The 22827-nt window shown below is 44.3% G+C and overlaps 2 protein-coding genes across 2 annotated transcripts in view; both read right to left on the bottom strand.

Annotated features, from left to right (window-relative positions):
• Positions 1-1691: 1691 nt before the first annotated feature.
• LOC111877218 (G-type lectin S-receptor-like serine/threonine-protein kinase At4g27290) lies at positions 1692-5844 on the bottom strand. Its single transcript, XM_052766515.1, has 7 exons — positions 5169-5844; positions 3306-3443; positions 3017-3174; positions 2718-2928; positions 2509-2634; positions 2178-2328; positions 1692-2084 (listed from the first exon to the last, which is right to left on the bottom strand). Exons 1-4 carry the CDS (start codon positions 5833-5835, stop codon positions 2851-2853), a joined length of 1041 nt encoding a protein of 346 aa, XP_052622475.1. The 5' UTR covers positions 5836-5844; the 3' UTR covers positions 1692-2084; positions 2178-2328; positions 2509-2634; positions 2718-2850.
• A 63-nt stretch (positions 5845-5907) lies between these two features.
• Positions 5908-22827, bottom strand: part of LOC128127667 (G-type lectin S-receptor-like serine/threonine-protein kinase At4g27290) — a 93366-nt gene continuing 76446 nt past the window's right edge. The window contains exons 5-6 of the mRNA XM_052766326.1: positions 7026-7045; positions 5908-6439 (exon numbers count right to left, since the gene is read on the bottom strand). Of these exons, the coding sequence (XP_052622286.1) occupies positions 5908-6439; positions 7026-7045 (552 nt within the window). The remainder of the gene's footprint in view (positions 6440-7025; positions 7046-22827) is intronic.

Raw genomic sequence — 22827 nt, 5'->3', positions numbered from 1 at the left:
ACATTGTCCCGTGTTCTTCATGTTTAAGCAAGTTTGGAAGGATGAGACTCATAAAGTTGGTAACTTTATGACTCTCTTGAGTCCCAAGAGCATCATATGTTGTAGATCTAGTCTTTGGTTGAAGTTCTTTTTATTTGCTTAAGTTTTGGTCTTTTTAGCGCATTTGACCTAAAATGGATTCTAGAGATGTATTAGGCATACATGTCTCTAAAGCTTTCATCTTTATGATGGATTTGGTATTAGAAAACCCTTCTGGAATTGTTAGGTAAAGGAAATTTTAGATTAAGGGCTTAATGGTTAAGACATGGTGGTATTTGGCTTTATTTGGACCTAGGGTTGGATAAGACATGATGGTATTTGGCTTTATTTGGACCTAGGGTTGGAGATCTTGATGTCTTTGGTGTCTTAATGGATAAAGTTGGAAACTTTATCCATTTAGACCGTAGAATGGACCAGATCTGAGCTTTGGTGCTCTCATAATCGAAGAAAGCGGCTTAATCCATTAAACTGCTGGAAACACAGCGCCCACAGCATGGGCATAGGTCGACATGGCATGCCAATTGGGACTTTCCCATATGTTCAATCGAAGGAGGGCCACGACGTGACAGTTGATTGAAGTCAATGTTAACCGTTGACTTTGACCGTTGAATGTTGACATGGATTGACTTTTGGTCAAGATGGTTGGTTTTAGCAATAGTTGCGATGATTTGAGGTGTGGTTTAGCTTATTCGTGAGTTAGGCGATTCTTCTCTCAGTATTTGGCGGGTCGAACGCACCAATATCGACCAATTGATTTATGTTTATAGAATGCTAGTTGTCTATGTGACTCTTGCATGGATTTTATGTGTTTGTACGTATATCAGGCGGGGTCCGATGTCAGGTGGGGCCTGATGAATGTGTTAGACAGGGCCCATCACAATATTTACCGGACGGGGCCCATTGTATGTATGTTATGTGGTATTTTGGGGAACTTACTAAGATTTGTGCTTATGGTTATGTGTTTATGGTTTCAGATACTTCCGATTGCAAAGGGAAGGGCCTGACATGACTATACAACATCCCTACCGTTTTCCGCATCGACTATTTATGACTTTTACACTAATGTTTAAATGATATAATCACTTTCGTTGGTTTTCGGAACAAATCGTTTGTACTGTTTATGGTCTTAAAAGTGATAATTTTACTATGAATTTTTGGGACGTTAATATATATCCTTAGCATTATAGGATATAGTTCCACTATAGTATGTTGATTATACAAGTAGGATTGTATAGTATGTTGTATATTGATTGCTTGATTATATGATAGCTTGACATGTATGTTGGGGAGTTAATGGTTGATTGACCTTAGAACTGAGAGCCTGAAATACTCACGTCGATGACTAGACGTGCACCAGAGCCGTTAGTCCTCGTTTGACGATAGACATGCACTAGAGCTATTAGTCGATGTTTGTTTAGTTGGATCAACTCTAGATCTGAGAGCCTTTGTTTGTGTACATTGTATGTGTACTATAGTATGTGGTATTTTGGGGAAGCACCAAGTATCACGCCTATAGTTGTGGGTTAAATGTTTTTAGGCAGTTTCGTTGATCATGGAAAGGGTCGAGCTTGCATGTACCACATGCACATCACTGATGATATATGTTTTGACTTCCGTTGATCCTATGTTATCACCGTATTTTGGAAATAATGTTTCTATAAAGTTGAACAAATGGGTTATTATATTGATTTTGAGAACAAAGTTAAATATTATATTATATTTTAAAAATGAAAAATTTGAGTTGAAATATGGCATGTTACATTCTATCTGCCATGCAAAAGTGTAATCGTGTATTCCTCTAGGGATGAAACAATATCAACTTCTTGGTAACTTTCTTCGGTGAAAAAAGCCGGTTGTTTGGGTGCAGGCAACGCCCCCTCGCTAATCAGCATCAGTAACAACATACTTGGTCTATCTTTTGCATGATGTTGCACACACAATAATCCAACATATATTGATCGTTGTATTTCAGACACGACACAAGAGTTGCGTAAAGATGCACTCATAAGTTCAATGGACTTGTCTTCTTTATATAGTCTCCACGCCTGAATGAGACCAAATTTCAGAAAAATATGCTAAAGGGTGATGTTATAAAACAAATAGTGTCAGGTCCTTTTTAGTCTAGAAGATTAACTTACATGTCCAAGAAGGTTATCACTGTGAGCCTCATGAGAGAATTCTCTGTTTTTCTTTCCACTCACAATCTCCAGCACAACGACACGAACGCTAAATACATCTGACTTTATAGAGAAACGCCCGTGTACTGCATACTCAGGAGAAATGTAACCACTGCAGCCAAATGCATTTAATAAAAAAATTAGTGGGATGTTGCGTTTGTTTGTATTTGTTCCGTTGTCTTGGACAATGTTTTACGGATTCTTACTGCAATGTCATCCTGTCCTACAAACTTTCGAGCAAGGCCAAAGTCTGATATTTTTGGGTTCATTTCACTGTTCAACAAGATATTACCTGCCTTGAGATCTCTATGGATGATTTGAAGGCAGGAATCTTGATGTAGATAAAGAATACCCCGAGCTATACCATGGATAATGTGAAAGCGCTAAGGCCAGTCAAGCATTAAACCTTTGGTTTCATCTGCAAAATTTGAACCACTTATTTATTAGTCCATGCATGTTGCTACAATAAGTGTGAAAGTAAGGCATTAGAGGGGCTCAAACCAAATAGAAATGAGTCCAAGCTTTTGTTATCCATATATTCATAAATTAAAATCCTTTCATTTCCATGAATGCAGTATCCAAGGAGCTTGGCAAGATTCCGATGCTGAAGTTTGGCAATACAAATGACTTCATTTTAGAACTCATCAAGTCCTTGTTGAGATGTTTCTGAGAGACGCTTTACAGTGATTACTTGCCCGTTTTCTAACACACCCTACAGACAAATATTGTTATGATTCTAATGTTTTTTTTGTCAATACTGACATGTATTGCGTTTTATTTCCAAAGAATCAGCAAATTACCTTGTAAACAGGACCAAAATCACCTTCTCCAATCTTATTATCAATGTTAAAGTTATTGGTAGCCTTGTCTATTTTATGCAGGTTAAAAAAAGCTAGCTCATCAAGGTTTTCCATCTGAACACTCGTATGATCTGTATCAAGGGTATGTGCTCTGCTACCTACAAAAAGTTCATTTTCAATTTCTCATGTTTTCATGAATCTGCCAAAAATCATAGTTTTGAAAACATCCAATTGGCAGTGTTAGCATGTTAATGTTTCATTTCTAGAAGAATAATCAATGAGTTTTTACCTCGTCCCCTTTTATGAATCCTTTTCATTTTCTTTTTACATGCATATGCTACTGCATACAGAAACAGTGCAGTTGATGAAACTGACAGCAACACCGCGAGTTGTCCTTTGTTCTTGTTGAAGCTGAATTGGCCTTTAGCTAATGAATAAAATAATTAGTAATGCTAGTAGGTTACGATTCAAAACCAAATGCATTCAACCTGCAGGATACAGACAGTTTTCATTTTTTTTTTGTCAAGATTCCAACTAGAACTGGGAAAAAGACATATATGTCCTATAAACTTTCTAGGGTTTACCCATTTAGCCAGTTAACTTATTTTGTGGCTTTATAAGAGAACGAATGACATTTTGTCGGGTCGATTAGGTCCTTTTGGGCAAAATGAAGGTACCTTTTTGCCACATCAGATGTTTGTTTACCAATTATTCCTTAACCCAGGACTATTCATCTTCTTCCCAATCTGATATGATATTCCTCAATCATGTTACATGTTACAAAGTAAACACCAGTAACATTTCTTCCAAAATCATTGTCACTAATTTGTACTTTCTTGTTACTGGGACCTTAGCTTTTACAAAAAATAATTTTGACGTATCTTCATCTTCCATCGAATCAATCGAAATTCAAAACCAAAGAAAAACCAGTCAACAGAATTCGAAAATCCCTTTGTTGTAATCCAACTTGCTTGGTTCTTTAAAAATGATATTATGCAGAATTAATTCACTTGATTCTAAAGAATGAAAAAAATTTAACTGGATAGAAGTGTTATTTGAGAATCAATTCTCTGGATTCTCTGAGAATATCATACAAACAAAGCACCAGAGAGGAATCACAAAAGGGATAAAATCGAATGAAAAAGGAACAGGGCAAGAACAAAAACAGGAGAAGAAAAATGAAATTTTGGGAATTTACTTAAGCTGCAAGTATATTAGCTTTAACGTCTACAAACCGAATGAAATTAACGTAAGCATTATCCCTATTTATACTAACAGAATCTTAAATAAACACAAAAACGACATAAAATGTAACTTTCCTAAGATGCCCCTGGGGCTATTTTGTCCCCAATTCTGAATTATTACAACACCGTCCAAGAACCATTGAAAGAGCCCATAAATATTTTCATCAATTAACCATCGAGATATATGAATTCCGAACCTCAATCCATACAACCCAAAAATCGATAAATTGAAACAAGTCTGCTTGTGTTATCAAAACAAACATATGAACTTGATTTTTGAAAAGCAGTCATAGGAAGAATAAAATGTAATCGATCCAGAAATTTTGGTTATCAAAAAAATTTCAATAGGAAATACAAAAATTAATTCAACTGTAACAATCGAAAACAATTTTAGGGCATAAAACCGATTAAATCGACAGAAGACCGACAGAAAGAGGTGGAGAGGTCGATTTCCGGTGGCCTTCAACTTCGATTTGGCCATCGTCATGGCCAATCTGGTGTTTGAGGGTAGAAGCAGCTCACACATGGGTGTTTGTGGTGGTGTTGCTCGGCAGGAGGAAGAAGGGAGGAGGGGCCCAAGTTTTGGGTATCTATAGCAAGTAAAGAGGACTAAAAATACCACAAGTTTCTTCCCTCGTAAAACCACTTACAAAAAAGTTTTAACCCTAAAAAGTTTTCCCACTAAAACTATTAGCTAGATATAACAAGATATAGTCTAATCCAGGCTAATGATGGTACCTACTCTGTAAGGGAAAGAATAACAACCAAGACACGGAATAAGGTATATTGATAATAAACACAATAATTAACTTTTATATATAAAGATTTTGTAATTTAGATAACCATCACACCCACAACACAACAAGCTCAAGACTTTCACTGTTATATATAGAATAATATTTGCGTACCTGCTAACTCAGAGGTTGCCATTCTTATATATAGTTCTTGATGATCATCATATTCTCTAATGTCCATCAACTCATTAAACCATAGAAAACATCCACTTTCCTCGTTTCTGATATCTAAATCTGTACAATTACAATCCCTTCTGCAGGCCATCTCACATTCTCCATGTGTCATGATCAAGTTGTACTTTGAATGCCGTGTGTCTGGAAAGATCACTCCTGAAATTTTATGGAAGACATCGGGAGTCCTACAATCCAATGACTTTTTAGGTTGACACCCACTCGACCAATCCCCTGCTTTCCATTCTTCAGAGACTTTTGGTTCAAAACCTTCCAAACAACTGCAAGGGACAGAACTTTTTATGCTGCATCTTCCAAAGGGACCACACTGTACGTAACGACTACAAGCATCAACTATTATATTTCCGTACACGACCCATTCTTGGGTTCGCTTGATCCACTGCAATTGCTGTGGCATTCTGTCCCACACCAAAATAAGCCTCTGAACAGTTGTAGGACTCTTAAGTTTATATCTATAATATATTTCTTTCTGATTCACAACAAATTCTATGGAGAAAATTGGATTCATGGTATCCACAGGAGCACCCTGAAAGCCAACACCGTTCCATGGTCCAACCCTTAATGTTTCACGTTGACCTAATTCTCCCATAAAAATCTATGGATATCCATTTGTGTTGACCCAGAATTTATACAAACCAATAGAAGGATCATTAGGGCTCTTCTAAGATGTTAAGAACCTCTCTCTTCCTGTTATCAAATCCTTCCCAAATTTCATTCCTGGTAGCAAAGTGTCACCAGGATAGTCAAAACTTTGCCAGATTGGATTTTCATTGTTGCTTCTTTCATCCCACACCACAAGATTTCCAGTGTCCAGAAGCTGTGCCACGGGATTCATATTCCTGGCAAAGACCGATGTCCCATTTGATGACCAAGTGACATTATTACCACCAATGTAAATCTGTAGGATTCCTTCTGTAGTGAGTTCAAATACCCCAGATGCGTCCTTGATTGGTGTCTGCCTGTTAGCAACCCGGACAACTGTACAAGGTGATATGTTTTTGTACCATATCCCCAAATACCGATTCTTTGATTTTCCAGGGCTAATAAACCCCAGTTCATACGTCTCACCGTCTGAAACAATGGTGTTGCCAACTTTGATCGGTTGATTTATATATACTCTATCTAGTGCAGCAGAACATGACAAGATAAAAGAATATGATACTGGAGAACAACACAAGGATAATGTGATAAAGCTCCATTAGTTAATGATATGTTCTTGAAAATGATATGTTATTGACTTTGAAACCTTCAGCTTCGAGAAACTTGAATTCTACTCGTTTAATTTCTTAGGTCGTACACTCGGTTTGACCGCCTTTTATCCCTAGAACTTTATATCCAAAGTCTAACTATATTTGATTCGGGGAAAATGACTTAGGAGGGTAAGTACCTTTTATCCGTGTTTACATATTGACAACTTTTTTTTTTGTACATAATAAAACAATTAACTTGTTTTAACTGTTTAAATTACACCAATATTACCGGTTAATACCTGTTTTAACCGGTAACTCAAAGGGAAAATGACTTAGGAGGGTAACTACCTCTTATCCGTGTTCACATATTGACAACTTCTTATTTTTTGTAAATAAGAAAGCAACTAACTTGTTTTAACTGTGTAACATCCCAAAAATCATGACCAAAAATTTTGTTTTTAATTTAATACTAAAACCATGATTGTCAAACCATTAATTTAATACTCTGACATCGGGCCTCGCCCGGCATCAGGCCCCGCCTGGTATCGAGCCCCGCTCGGTATACAGATCTGTCTGTCTTAGGTCTTACCTGTCTCCAGGCCCCGCTCGCTAAACACATACAATCATATAACATGCTAACACATAAAGAAACATACTCTACTGTATCCCTTTCCTAAGAAACATACTCTGCTAATAATGAGATACGAAACTTCGTCCGTACTCAACTAGTTCCAGCCAGGGCTTTAGCAGTGCAAGGTGAGTCTCCTCACTATGTGACTCAGTCTAAGGCCACAATGCCAGCGCATGTAGTCTATGAGTAGGAAGACCCGGGGGTTAGCCCTAGGCATTGTATGCGAGTATGTTATTCCAGACCAAGGTCTGATGTCGGGTGGGTGCTCGAGGAATGTTTGCATGTTAGATTATACTTGTTGGCTGTGTGATACTTGTATGTGCCTGGTAGAGAGGTGAGTGTGGGCGAGGTCCCGTATCTCATCACTAGCTGAGTACGGACGATGTTCTGTATCTCATTATTAGTAGAGTATATTTCTTAGGACAGGGATACGGTAGAGTATGTTTCTTTATATGTTAGCATGTTATATGATTGTATGTGTTTAGCGGGCGGGGCCCAGAGACAGGCGAGGCCTAAGAGAGACATATCTGTATACCGAGCGGGGCTCGATGTCAGGCGGGGTCTGATGTCGGGCGGGGCCCGATGCTGGAATATTAAATTAATGGTTTGACAATTATGGTTTTAATATTAAATTAAAAACGAAATTTTTGATCATGATTTTTGGGATGTTACACAGTTAAAACAAGTTAGTTGCTTTCTTATGTACAAAAAATAAGAAGTTGCCAATATGTGAACACGGATAAGAGGTAGTTACCCTCCTAAGTCATGTTCCCTTTGAGCTACCGGTTAAAACAGGTATTAGCCGGTAATATTTGTGTAATTTAAAAAGTTAAAACAAGTTAGTTGCTTTATTATGTACAAAAAAGAAGAAGTTGCTGATATATGAACACGAATAAGAGGTAGTTACCCTCCTAAGTATGAAATTAAATACATTTTGGTAAAAATATAAGGGAGGTATCGAAAATGTCCTTCGGGATTAGTAAATGACTACAAAGGACTATTACCGTTAGTAAGTTAACGGGTATGACCACAAGGTGTCTATTAAAAAAATAACAACGTATCAACATCATATCACATTCATAATAGCATACTACCCCATCACAAACCATTTGAAATGGTCATGAGTTCACATAATCAATACTTTTTTTACACTTTGTGGAAATAGATTATTTAAAAATTATTAAATGTCAACGGACCGTTTCCTCCGTGAACAAACGTTGAACAAGTCACTCCACAAGACACCTACTACTACTATTACTACCGGTGTTCACTAGTGGAAAACCCTTCCACATAGGAGTCTACAGGTACCTTCTCAACATATCGTATAGCTTAATTATAACCATTACTTTGTAAAATGAAAATTCAATAAAACAAAACCAAGTATCACATTTGTTTTACATAATTAATGACAAATATTTTACATTTTGTGTTTTCAGAACATGTTACGTAATTAGTAACAAAATTTTGACGTTTTGTTTTAGGTTTATGACACCAAAGCCATTATCTATACAACTTTGTTTTGTTTTAGCCCAAACTTTATTTTTTTCCTCATTTTCCATTATGTTTTAGAAGACGTTTCATTTTATCGGCCTCTGACAGCTCATCAACACAGGTCATGATGACGTGTCGGTTTTATATTTTTCTCGGTTTGCATTTTACCCCAAGATTTATGCATGCGTTTGTATTTAGCCCCAGCATTTTTTTGTTCCCTACTTGCCAATACTTTTTATAAAAAAAAAAAAATCATTTTAGCCCTTCACGCGTCACGAATAGGTATTTTAAAACGTAATAACTTAAAATGAAAAAGGGAAAAACAAAGGCAAGATTTGAAATTGTGACTTCTCCTTGAGGGTGAAGCATGTTAGCTATTAAGTCAATGACTCTCATTTTGTATTATTGTAACACCCCGGTTTTCATGTATTTTCAAATTCATCCACTGGGTTGTAATTATGTCATTTTTAGTCCTTGGAGGGGAAATGAGTGGTCATGGGAAGCCTTAGTGGCAAAATCGTAATTTGGGAGCATAAGAAGTACGCTAGGCGTACATGTGAGTACGCTGGGCGTACTAGCGTCTGGAAAAAACTCTAACTTTTAGGGTTTGAAGGGTATTTAAGTACCTTTATGGATAATTTAACTCCACTCTCTCAGCCTCCAAGTTCTCGAGCCTTTCTTAGTAAACCCTAACCCCATATGAGAGTGTTTTGGGCTTAAAGTGTTTTAATTATGTGCTTGAAGGAGAAGGAAGTGCATCAAGGAGCCAAGGAAGGAAAGTAAGCGTGTAGATCTTGAATCATCTCCTTTGGAAGCTCCAGAAGGTAACACGCTACCACCTTTATGCGTGGTTTGCTTAGATCTCATCTTGGTAGAGTTATGGCATTCTTTGGTCCCAAAAAGTCCCCTTGACATGCATGCTTTGTTTTGCTCCATTTTCTTTGTGGAAGGTCTGAATGGACTAAGACCATGTATTAATGGCTTTTTGGACGTCTAAAGTCTTAAGGTTTGCGATGTTATGATTCTAGAGTACATTTGGACCATGGATCTGAAGTTTGGATTTAAGTGCTTATGTTATTAAGCACTTATCTTAGTTTTGGGCTTTGCGAGGGTGCGCCCCGCGTAAGGAGGAGTACGCCCCACGTACTTAGTCAGCCTCCGCGTATCTTGGTTAATGCGAGGTCTCGTGTACGCTGAGCGTACCTCCGGCGTACGCCCCGTGTATGCGACTATAGTGGGTTTCATTGTTTTGGGCTTCAATTATGGACTTGGTTTGCCTTGGGCCATGTTGGGCCATCTGGATTTTATGGTTTGGGCTTTTGTTTTGCTGGATTTTCTTGAGTAAAGGCCATGAAAGGGATTGGGCCTAATTTGGAAAATTGGTCCATAATTGGGCCTTAAAAGCTTATTTTGGATCTTGGGCTTTTGGTCTTTTAGTTTGGGCCTTGGTCTTAGGCCAAGTTTGAGGAAGGGTAAAAAGGTATTTTACCCCAAATTATACTCATGGTGTGAGTCAAGAGCTATTTATTGATGGGTTGTCATTTGTGGTATTTGATAGCATGGGCTCTAGCGGTTCTGCAGGCCGGGGCATTCCAGCCCGATGGCTGAGGGCCAAGGGTATTCCAACCCGATGGTTGATTGGACCCACAGTATGTTGGCATTCTAAACCGATAGTTGAGGGCCGAGGGTATTCCAACCGATGGTTGATTGGACCCATAGTATGTTGGCATTCCAACCTGATGGTTGAGGGCCTGGTGTCACACCCCCAAACCAAAATGGCGGAAACATTCGGGGGTGGATGACTTCACGTAGTACCATAACAATTTAATATTGTAAAGAAAGTAACACAACCATCATATATATATAATAAAAACGTATATTGTTGCGTTATACATATTTCCAAAAGAATATTACAATATGATGATGTAAATGTTTAATAATAAACGTCCTTAGCGTTCCTTCTTCAAAAGCTGGTGGTTACCTGTATTACTGATTCCCTGAGAAATACAAGTGGTTTCCAAAAAGTGTCAACAATTAAGTTGGTGAGTGTAACAACGCAAATTCTCAAACAAATTTTTCATTTTAAAAATATATTCATTTCCATTCAAAACAAGGCATAATTAGTTTAAGTATTCTGTCAAATACAAATAATCAAAATCCCAAGATCATAAAAGCGTTCTTCAGTGTGTATCGATCACGCCGGCGCCTTCCCACGGTCCTCGCTAGTACCTGAAATACATGCACAACAACTGTAAGCATAAATGCTTAGTGGGTTCCCCAATATACAACTTACGCACATACGCCTTTCCAGGCCCTGACCTTCCGGTCCATGTGTCTCAGGGGACTTCCGTCCCTGCTGGGTAAACCTTCCGGTCCTACCCACGCCGACCTTCCGGTCCATCACACAACATATCGCCTTCCGGCCCATAACATATTGCCTTCCGGCCCATAATATATTCGCCTTTCGGCCCATAGCATACATAGCACATATAACAAATAACTTACCACATATAGCATACATATCATATATCATATCCGACCTTCCGGTCACACAGTCAAACCCTTCCGGGTACAGTATAGTGAGAAAACTCACCTCGTAAATGCTGAAAGCTAGCAAATCCTGAAATCACTCGTGCACAATCCGACGAGCTACAACCTCCCTATAACATCACATATCTCATTAACACTTATATCTTCTAAGTATGACTATCCCTAAGAAGTCAGACTTAAGTCAACTCTGGTCAACGGTCAACTCGACCGGACTCGGCGAGTACCATGGCGACTCGGCGAGTCTAGACGTCCTCCAACTCTCAGGGATTCCCTATCTACTCGTTGAGTATCCTCCTTGACTCGACGAGCTACTCCTGGAAGAATCGCGGGGCCACCCCGACTCAACTCGCCGAGTCTGAAGAACAACTCGACAAGTCCCAGTAAATCTTCAAGCTACTCGCCGAGTCTGCTCATCGAACTCGGCGAGTCCATGCCATGCAACCGCTCAAACTGCATCCTAAGGTCAGAACTGCTTCGACCATTCCTAGGTCTGGCCTTCCTAGGATGATCCACCACGTGAAGCCCTCATTTTAGTGCTCATGATACACCATGTGATTCATAATTTACATTTTGACCTAAGGCATAAGGATTCCAATCCAAAACCTTCATCAATTCCCGAAATGCATAGACATGGGACATTCTGGACCTCCATAGGTCTCAATACAGGGTTACACTCGTTTAGGGGACTAGGGTAACAGTCAATCTAATCATACAAGGGTTCCATAAACCCTAAATCCATAAATACATCAATATAGCAGAGCATACACGAATTCTTACCTGGATGATGTATTCTCTGTATCCCCAATCCTCAGAATGTGACCCCCTTGCTGCTCCTTTAGCCAATCCCTTCTCTTCCTTGCACAACCACTCTTCTATAATCAACAATGGCCTAAGATCCTTGCTCCAGATGCACCCAATCGATTTAGGGTTCTTCTCAGAAGGCTAAAATGAATAATGACGGCCAATAAGTCTCCTTTATACGTCCCAAACCTGAACGGTTAGGGTTTTCGCTAAACAGCGTAGACTCGCCGAGTCCATATTTGGACTCGTCGAGTCCAGTCGCGAACCCGCGACCAAGTCTGCGATCCTACTCGGCGAGTCTAGGCTCCAACTCGCCGAGTCCCCTCTTAAATTACCCCAAAAACACAATTTAATAATACCTGAGATTTCGGGCTGTTACAACTCTCCCCCACTAGGTTTAGACTTCGCCCTCGAAGTCTCACTCTGCAAATAGCTCCGGATGCTGCTCCCGCATCTCACGTTCCGGCTCTCAAGTCATTTCCGAACCTTTCCGGTGTTGCCACTGGACCAACACCAGGGGTACCTCCTTGTTCCTCAGAACCTTGATCTTCCGATCCCTGATGGCCACTGGTCTCTCAGCATAGTTCAGGCTCGCATCCACCTGAATATCCTCCAATGGAACCACTGCCGACTCATCGGCTATGCATTTCCTCAATTGTGACACATGAAAAGTGTCGTGGATCTGTCCCAACTCCGCTGGCAACTCCAACCGATAGGCTACCCGGCCTATCCTTGCAATCACGCGAAATGGCCCAATATACCGGGGCCCCAACTTGCCCCTCTTCCTGAATCGAATCACTCCTTTCCAAGGAGAGACCTTCAGGAGAACGAAGTCGCCGACTTGAAACTCAAGCTCGGATCGGCGCCTGTCTGCATAACTCTTCTGTCGGCTCTGGGCGGTCAATAACCTCTGTCTAACTTGCTGAATCTGCTCTGTCGTCTGAAGCACGATCTCTGTGCTACCCATCACTCTCTGTCCCACTTCTCCCCAACAAATGGGGGTCCGACACCTCCTACCATACAACAGTTCAAAAGGTGGCATACCAATGCTCGAATGATGGCTGTTGTTGTAGGAAAACTCTGCTAAGGGTAAATATGCATCCCAGCTACCCCCTAAGTCTAACACACACGCTCGAAGCATGTCCTCCAGCGTCTGAATCGTCCGCTCGCTCTGACCGTCTGTCTGGGGATGGTATGCGGTACTAAAATGCAATTTAGTACCCAGCTCCTCATGGAATTTCTTCCAGAATCTGGAAGTGAAGCGCACATCACGGTCTGAAACAATCGAGATCGGCACCCCGTGCCGAGATACCACCTCTCTCACATATATCTCCGCCAACTTCTCCGCTAAAGAACTCTCACTGATGGCAAGGAAGTGTGCACTCTTCGTCAACCTATCCACAATCACCCAAATTGCGTCAACTCCCCTAGCAGTCCTCGGCAATTTGGTGATGAAATCCATAGTGATCTGTTCCCACTTCCACTCGGGGATCTCCAATGGCTGCAACTTGCCATGCGGTCTCTGGTGCTCGGCCTTAACCCTACGGCAGGTCAAGCACCTCTCAACGAACCATGCCACGTCCCTCTTCATACAGGGCCACCAATACTCCTTCCTCAAATCCAAATACATCTTTGTAGCACCGGGATGGATCGATAATTTCGATCTATGAGCCTCTTCCATCAAAGTAATACGCGTACCGCCCACGAACGGTACCCAGATCCGACCCTGAAACGTCATAAGCCCTCGACTATCCTTAACAAACTCTGAAATTAACCCCACAACCCGCTCTTTCTTCTGCATTTCTGGTCGCACAACCTCTGCCTGTGCCCCACGAATAGCGTCCAATACTGGAGTCATCACAGTCAGTCTCAAGCATACATCTCGCAATGGAGTGCTCTCCGCCCTGCGGCTCAACGCGTCGGCTACCACATTAGCCTTGCCTGGGTGGTACAGGATCTCACAATCATAATCCTTGACCACATCCAACCACCTCCTCTGACGCATATTTAGGTTGGGCTGATCCATCAAATACTTCAAGCTCTTATGGTCCGTATATATCGTACATCGAACCCCATACAGGTAGTGACGCCAAATCTTGAGAGCGAACACTACTGCTCCCAACTCTAAATCATGCGTAGGGTATCTCGCCTCATGAGGCTTCAGCTGCCTCGACGCATAAGCTATCACATGACCCCTCTGCATCAACACTGCACCCAATCCCGAAATCGATGCGTCGCAATATACCACAAAATCTTCCATCCCTTCTGGGAGAGCTAATATCGGGGCTTCACACAACCTCTGGCGAAGTGTCTCAAAGGAGGTCTGCTGCTCGGGCCCCCATGAGAATGCAACACCCTTCCGGGTCAATCTGGTGAGCGGCACTGCGATCTTGGAGAAATCCTTAATGAATCTCCAATAATACCCTGCCAACCCAAGGAAACTCCTGATCTCAGAGGGTGACTTCGGCACCTCCCAACTCATCACCGCCTCAACCTTGGCCGGATCGACCAATATCCCTTTCTGATTAACCACATGTCCTAGAAATTGGACCTCCCGCAACCAGAAGTCACATTTGGAGAACTTTTCATAAAGCTTCTCCGACCTCAATACCTCAAGGACCTCCCTCAAATGCTCCTCATGCTGCTCTCTAGATCTCGAATACACCAGAATGTCGTCGATAAATACAATCACTGACCGATCCAACATCGGCCTGCATACCCTGTTCATGAGATCCATGAACACAGCCGGGGCATTGGTGAGTCCAAAAGGCATCACCACAAACTCATAATGCCCATATCGCGTCCTAAACGCTGTCTTCTGGACGTCCTCATCCCGTACTCTCACCTGATGGTACCCTGACCTCAGATCGATCTTGGAAAACCAAGATGCTCCCTGCAACTGATCGAATAAGTCATCGATCCTCGGTAACGGATAACGGTTCTTGACCGTCAACTTGTTCAACTCCCGGTAATCAATGCACATCCGGTGTGAACCATCCTTCTTCTTGACGAATAGAATAGGAGCTCCCCACGGCGAGCTGCTCGGCCGAATGAATCCCTTCCCCAGCAACTCCTGGAGCTGCGAGGACAACTCTTGCATCTCTGGAGGTGCAAGACGATAAGGTACCTTAGCAATAGGCGCGGCCCCCGGAACCAGATCGATACCAAACTCTACTTGCCTCACAGGAGGTACTCCCGACAGCTCCTCGGGGAAAACATCTGGAAACTCGCGCACCACAGGGACCTCCTCAACTGATTTTGGTCTCTCGGAAACCTCCCACGTATCCATAACATACGCCACAAAACCCTTACAGCCCTGCTGTAGACACTGCCTCGCCCTAGCAGCCGAACAAAAAGCTGATCCTGAACGGGTACCCTCGCCGTACACCGAAAGAACTCCCCCACTATGGTCTCGTATAGTCACCAACTGACGCTCACAGTTGATGACAGCGCCGAATCGGCTCAACCAGTCCATGCCCACGATGACACAGACATCACCCATCGTAATAGGAATCAGGTCAATCGGGAATTCAACCCCGAAAATCTCTAGCACACATCCTCGAAGAACCTCCGTGGCACAAATCACTTTCTCGTCAGCTATAGAAACTCTCAAAGGTCGACTCAACGACTCACGACTAACGCTGATATGCTGACTAAAGCCTAAGGACACAAAGGACCTACTCGCACCCGAGTCAAATAACACTAAGGCAGGCACAAAGTTCACAAGGAAAGTACCTACGCATATAATAACATAAGCATAACATCTTGACATTAAAATAAATACATGAATTACAACATACCTGCCACGACATCGGGCGCAGCGCGGACTTCCTCCGCAGTCAGCTGAAAAGCCCTTCCCCGAGCCCTCGGGGACTCGGCCTTCACCGGTCGAGTCGCAGTAGCTCCGGCAGCAGGTGCAGGTCCCTGAAGAAGCTGAGGGCACTCGGCCTTCCTATGGCCTGTCTGGTTGCAATGAAAGCAAACCGTAAATCCCTTGGGACATTCCCTAGCAATGTGCCCCTCCTTGCCACACTTGTAGCAAGCACCAGATCGACACGCCCCCTCATGACCCTTGCCGCACTTTCCGCAAGTGCGGCCCTTCGAACCTCCTTTGCTCGCATCGGCGGACTTTATCCGCTTGGCTGCCGGCTGGAACTGAGCCGGTCGCCGGTTCACCCGCTGAGACTCGGCCTCCTCCCTGGCCTGGGTCTCCAACTCGATCTCGCGCTTCCTGGCATTCGCCTGAAGCTCAGCAAAAGTATGGTAAGTGGAGTTTGACACAAACTCCCGGATATCCCTCCTCAACACTCCCAAGTACCGGCTCATCCGAGCCTGATCAGTGGACACCAGCTCGGGGCAGAACATCGCCCTCTCATGAAACTTCCGCGTGATCACCGCAACAGAATCAGTACGCTGCTTGAGGGTTAAGAACTCCTGAACCAATCGTTCCCTCTCCACCGGGGGAACGTACTCATCCCTGAACATGGCAGTAAACCCCTCCCATGTCACTGTTGTAGTCTCTGCCAAAGTGAAGTTCGCCGTCACGAACTTCCACCAGTCCTTCGCTCCCAAACGGAGCTGGTTCAATGCGAACCGTACCCTCAGGTGCTCCGGGCATGAACAAGTGTAGAAGCACCCCTCTATATCCGCGATCCACCTCATCGCAGCAATCGGATCCTGCGTCCCATCGAACTCTGGTGGCTTCGTGTTGCTGAACTCTCGGAACAGCAACGAGTCACCCCCCTGTGGCCTAGCAGCGGCCACAGCTGCGGTGGCTGCAGCGGTTGCAGCCTCAGTCAATGCGGCGTACCGCTCATCAAACGTCTCCATCAGGGTGGTCTTAATAGACCCAAACATCTCCGGGATCTCAGCCCGGATCGCCGCCGCTACCTCCTCGTGAATCATCTGACGAATCTCCTCGTCACCCACACCGCTCGAACTCGCTCCGTGACGTGGTCTAACCATGATATCTCTGAAATACAACATAAATCTATCAGAGATTCCACCGAGTATAATCGTACTCGATACTCAACCCTACTCAGTCCCCGATATCCAGGGATTCTTACTTGGGTCTCCCACTGACCCGGTGTCCTCGGTAGTACGGGCCCAATACTACCGACCACACCGCATCAGCGTTCATCCCAAGTCTTCCTCCCCAAACTCCGGATAGTGAGTACTCTACTTCTGATATGCACTATCTACCCGCATACTAGCAAAGCATCTCATATAGGCAAACTTCCCTAGACTAAGGCATCACAGATCAGGCCGCTCTAGTCCTATCATGAATACCTAGTCTTCTAGCATGCATAACAATTCATATCATATAATATTGTAAGGTATTTTGGGGATCTTTACCGTTCGGGCGCTGACTGATCGTACACACTACTTCTTTCTTGCTTACCACAAAACCATTTACAAAAGTTTATGCCTTTATTTAAAAAGTTTCCTCAAATCCTCGGTTTGAGTTCAGTTACCCCCGAAGGTGCACCCGAATCCCTCAAACCAAGGCTCTGATACCAATTGTAACAACGCAAATTCTCAAACAAATTTTTCATTTTAAAAATATATTCATTTCCATTCAAAACAAGGCATAATTAGTTTAAGTATTCTGTCAAATACAAATAATCAAAATCCCAAGATCATAAAAGCGTTCTTCAGTGTGTATCGATCACGCCAGCGCCTTCCCACGGTCCTCGCTAGTACCTGAAATACATGCACAACAACTGTAAGCATAAATGCTTAGTGAGTTCCCCAATATACAACTTACGCACATACGCCTTTCCAGGCCCTGACCTTCCGGTCCATGTGTCTCAAGGGACTTCCGTCCCTGCTGGGTAAACCTTCCGGTCCTACCCACGCCGACCTTCCGGTCCATCACACAACATATCGCCTTCCGGCCCATAACATATTGCCTTCCGGCCCATAATATATTCGCCTTTCGGCCCATAGCATACATAGCACATATAACAAATAACTTACCACATATAGCATACATATCTTATATCATATCCGACCTTCCGGTCACACAGTCAAACCCTTCCGGGTACAGTATAGTGAGAAAACTCACCTCGTAAATGCTGAAAGCTAGCAAATCCTGAAATCACTCGTGCACAATCCGACGAGCTACAACCTCCCTATAACATCACATATCTCATTAACACTTATATCTTCTAAGTGTGACTATCCCTAAGAAGTCAGACTTAAGTCAACTCTGGTCAACGGTCAACGGTCAACTCGACCGGACTCGGCGAGTACCATGGCGACTCGGCGAGTCTAGACGTCCTCCAACTCTCAGGGATTCCCTATCTACTCGTCGAGTATCCTCCTTGAATCGACGAGCTACTCCTGGAAGAATCGCGGGGCCACCCCGACTCAACTCGCCGAGTCTGAAGAACAACTCGACAAGTCCCAGTAAATCTTCAAGCTACTCGCCGAGTCTGCTCATCGAACTCGGCGAGTCCATGCCATGCAACCGCTCAAACTGCATCCTAAGGTCAGAACTGCTTCGACCATTCCTAGGTCTGGCCTTCCTAGGATGATCCACCACGTGAAGCCCTCATTTTAGTGCTCATGATACACCATGTGATTCATAATTTACATTTTGACCTAAGGCATAAGGATTCCAATCCAAAACCTTCATCAATTCCCGAAATGCATAGACATGGGACATTCTGGACCTCCATAGGTCTCAATACAGGGTTACACTCGTTTAGGGGACTAGGGTAACAGTCAATCTAATCATACAAGGGTTCCATAAACCCTAAATCCATAAATACATCAATATAGCAGAGCATACACGAATTCTTACCTGGATGATGTATTCTCTGTATCCCCAATCCTCAGAATGTGACCCCCTTGCTGCTCCTTTAGCCAATCCCTTCTCTTCCTTGCACAACCACTCTTCTATAATCAACAATGGCCTAAGATCCTTGCTCCAGATGCACCCAATCGATTTAGGGTTCTTCTCAGAAGGCTAAAATGAATAATGACGGCCAATAAGTCTCCTTTATACGTCCCAAACCTGAACGGTTAGGGTTTTCGCTAAACAGCGTAGACTCGCCGAGTCCATATTTGGACTCGTCGAGTCCAGCCGCGAACCCGCGACCAAGTCTGCGATCCTACTCGGCGAGTCTAGGCTCCAACTCGCCGAGTCCCCTCTTAAATTACCCCAAAAACATAATTTAATAATACCTGAGATTTCGGGCTGTTACAACTCTCCCCCACTAGGTTTAGACTTCGCCCTCGAAGTCTCACTCTGCAAATAGCTCCGGATGCTGCTCCCGCATCTCACATTCCGGCTCTCAAGTCATTTCCGAACCTTTCCGGTGTTGCCACTGGACCAACACCAGGGGTACCTCCTTGTTCCTCAGAACCTTGATCTTCTGATCCCTGATGGCCACTGGTCTCTCAGCATAGTTCAGGCTCGCATCCACCTGAATATCCTCCAATGGAACCACTGCCGACTCATCGGCTATGCATTTCCTCAATTGTGACACATGAAAAGTGTCGTGGATCTGTCCCAACTCCGCTGGCAACTCCAACCGATAGGCTACCCGGCCTATCCTTGCAATCACGCGAAATGGCCCAATATACCGGGGCCCCAACTTGCCCCTATTCCTGAATCGAATCACTCCTTTCCAAGGAGAGACCTTCAGGAGAACGAAGTCGCCGACTTGAAACTCAAGCTCGGATCGGCGCCTGTCTGCATAACTCTTCTGTCGGCTCTGGGCGGTCAATAACCTCTGTCTAACTTGCTGAATCTGCTCTGTCGTCTGAAGCACGATCTCTGTGCTACCCATCACTCTCTGTCCCACTTCTCCCCCAACAAATGGGGGTCCGACACCTCCTACCATACAACAGTTCAAAAGGTGGCATACCAATGCTCGAATGATGGCTGTTGTTGTAGGAAAACTCTGCTAAGGGTAAATATGCATCCCAGCTACCCCCGAAGTCTAACACACACGCTCGAAGCATGTCCTCCAGCGTCTGAATCGTCCGCTCGCTCTGACCGTCTGTCTGGGGATGGTATGCGGTACTAAAATGCAATTTAGTACCCAGCTCCTCATGGAATTTCTTCCAGAATCTGGAAGTGAAGCGCACATCACGGTCTGAAACAATCGAGATCGGCACCCCGTGCCGAGATACCACCTCTCTCACATATATCTCCGCCAACTTCTCCGCTAAAGAACTCTCACTGATGGCAAGGAAGTGTGCACTCTTCGTCAACCTATCCACAATCACCCAAATTGCGTCAACTCCCCTAGCAGTCCTCGGCAATTTGGTGATGAAATCCATAGTGATCTGTTCCCACTTCCACTCGGGGATCTCCAATGGCTGCAACTTGCCATGCGGTCTCTGGTGCTCGGCCTTAACCCTACGGCAGGTCAAGCACCTCTCAACGAACCATGCCACGTCCCTCTTCATACAGGGCCACCAATACTCCTTCCTCAAATCCAAATACATCTTTGTAGCACCGGGATGGATCGATAATTTCGATCTATGAGCCTCTTCCATCAAAGTAATACGCGTACCGCCCATGAACGGTACCCAGATCCGACCCTGAAACGTCATAAGCCCTCGACTATCCTTAACAAACTCTGAAATTAACCCCACAACCCGCTCTTTCTTCTGCATTTCTGGTCGCACAACCTCTGCCTGTGCCCCACGAATAGCGTCCAATACTGGAGTCATCACAGTCAGTCTCAAGCATACATCTCGCAATGGAGTGCTCTCCGCCCTGCGACTCAACGCGTCGGCTACCACATTAGCCTTGCCTGGGTGGTACAGGATCTCACAATCATAATCCTTGACCACATCCAACCACCTCCTCTGACGCATATTTAGGTTGGGCTGATCGATCAAATACTTCAATCTCTTATGGTCCGTATATATCGTACATCGAACCCCATACAGGTAGTGACGCCAAATCTTGAGAGCGAACACTACTGCTCCCAACTCTAAATCATGCGTAGGGTATCTCGCCTCATGAGGCTTCAGCTGCCTCGACGCATAAGCTATCACATGACCCCTCTGCATCAACACTGCACCCAATCCCGAAATCGATGCGTCGCAATATACCACAAAATCTTCCATCCCTTCTGGGAGAGCTAATATCGGGGCTTCACACAACCTCTGGCGAAGTGTCTCAAAGGAGGTCTGCTGCTTGGGCCCCCATGAGAATGCAACACCCTTCCGGGTCAATCTGGTGAGCGGCACTGCGATCTTGGAGAAATACTTAATGAATCTCCAATAATACCCTGCCAACCCAAGGAAACTCCTGATCTCAGAGGGTGACTTCGGCACCTCCCAACTCATCACCGCCTCAACCTTGGCCGGATCGACCAATATCCCTTTCTGATTAACCACATGTCCTAGAAATTGGACCTCCCGCAACCAGAAGTCACATTTGGAGAACTTTGCATAAAGCTTCTCCGAACTCAATACCTCAAGGACCTCCCTCAAATGCTCCTCATGCTGCTCTCTAGATCTCGAATACACCAGAATGTCGTCGATAAATACAATCACTGACCGATCCAACATCGGCCTGCATACCCTGTTCATGAGATCCATGAACACAGCCGGGGCATTGGTGAGTCCAAAAGGCATCACCACAAACTCATAATGCCCATATCGCGTCCTAAACGCTGTCTTCTGGACGTCCTCATCCCGTACTCTCACCTGATGGTACCCTGACCTCAGATCGATCTTGGAAAACCAAGATGCTCCCTGCAACTGATCGAATAAGTCATCCATCCTCGGTAACGGATAACGGTTCTTGACCGTCAACTTGTTCAACTCCCAGTAATCAATGCACATCCGGTGTGAACCATCCTTCTTCTTGACGAATAGAATAGGAGCTCCCCACGGCGAGCTGCTCGGCCGAATGAATCCCTTCCCCAGCAACTCCTGGAGCTGCGAGGACAACTCTTGCATCTCTGGAGGTGCAAGACGATAAGGTACCTTAGCAATAGGCGCGGCCCCCGGAACCAGATCGATACCAAACTCTACTTGCCTCACAGGAGGTACTCCCGGCAGCTCCTCGGGGAAAACATCTGGAAACTCGTGCACCACAGGGACCTCCTCAACTGATTTTGGTCTCTCGGAAACCTCCCGCGTATCCATAACATACGCCACAAAACCCTTACAGCCCTGCTGTAGACACTGCCTCGCCCTAGCAGCCGAACAAAAAGCTGATCCTGAACGGGTACCCTCGCCGTACACCGAAAGAACTCCCCCACTATGGTCTCGTATAGTCACCAACTGACGCTCACAGTTGATGACAGCGCCGAATCGGCTCAACCAGTCCATGCCCACGATGACACAGACATCACCCATCGTAATAGGAATCAGGTCAATCGGGAATTCAACCCCGAAAATCTCTAGCACACATCCTCGAAGAACCTCCGTGGCACAAATCACTTTCTCGTCAGCTATAGAAACTCTCAAAGGTCGACTCAACGACTCACGACTAACGCTGATATGCTGACTAAAGCCTAAGGACACAAAGGACCTACTCGCACCCGAGTCAAATAACACTAAGGCAGGCACAGAGTTCACAAGGAAAGTACCTACGCATATAATAACATAAGCATAACATCTTGACATTAAAATAAATACATGAATTACAACATACCTGCCACGACGTCGGGCGCAGCGCGGACTTCCTCCGCAGTCAGCTGAAAAGCCCTTCCCCGAGCCCTCGGGGACTCGGCCTTCACCGGTCGAGTCGCAGTAGCTCCGGCAGCAGGTGCAGGTCCCTGAAGAAGCTGAGGGCACTCGGCCTTCCTATGGCCTGTCTGGTTGCAATGAAAGCAAACCGTAAATCCCTTGGGACATTCCCTAGCAATGTGCCCCTCCTTGCCACACTTGTAGCAAGCACCAGATCGACACGCCCCCTCATGACCCTTGCCGCACTTTC

Source organism: Lactuca sativa, chromosome 8 (genome assembly GCF_002870075.4).
Source record: "Lactuca sativa cultivar Salinas chromosome 8, Lsat_Salinas_v11, whole genome shotgun sequence".
NCBI lineage: Eukaryota > Viridiplantae > Streptophyta > Magnoliopsida > Asterales > Asteraceae > Lactuca > Lactuca sativa.
The sequence above is the reverse complement of the archived record's forward strand: the minus strand, read 5'-3'. Positions and strand labels throughout refer to the sequence as shown.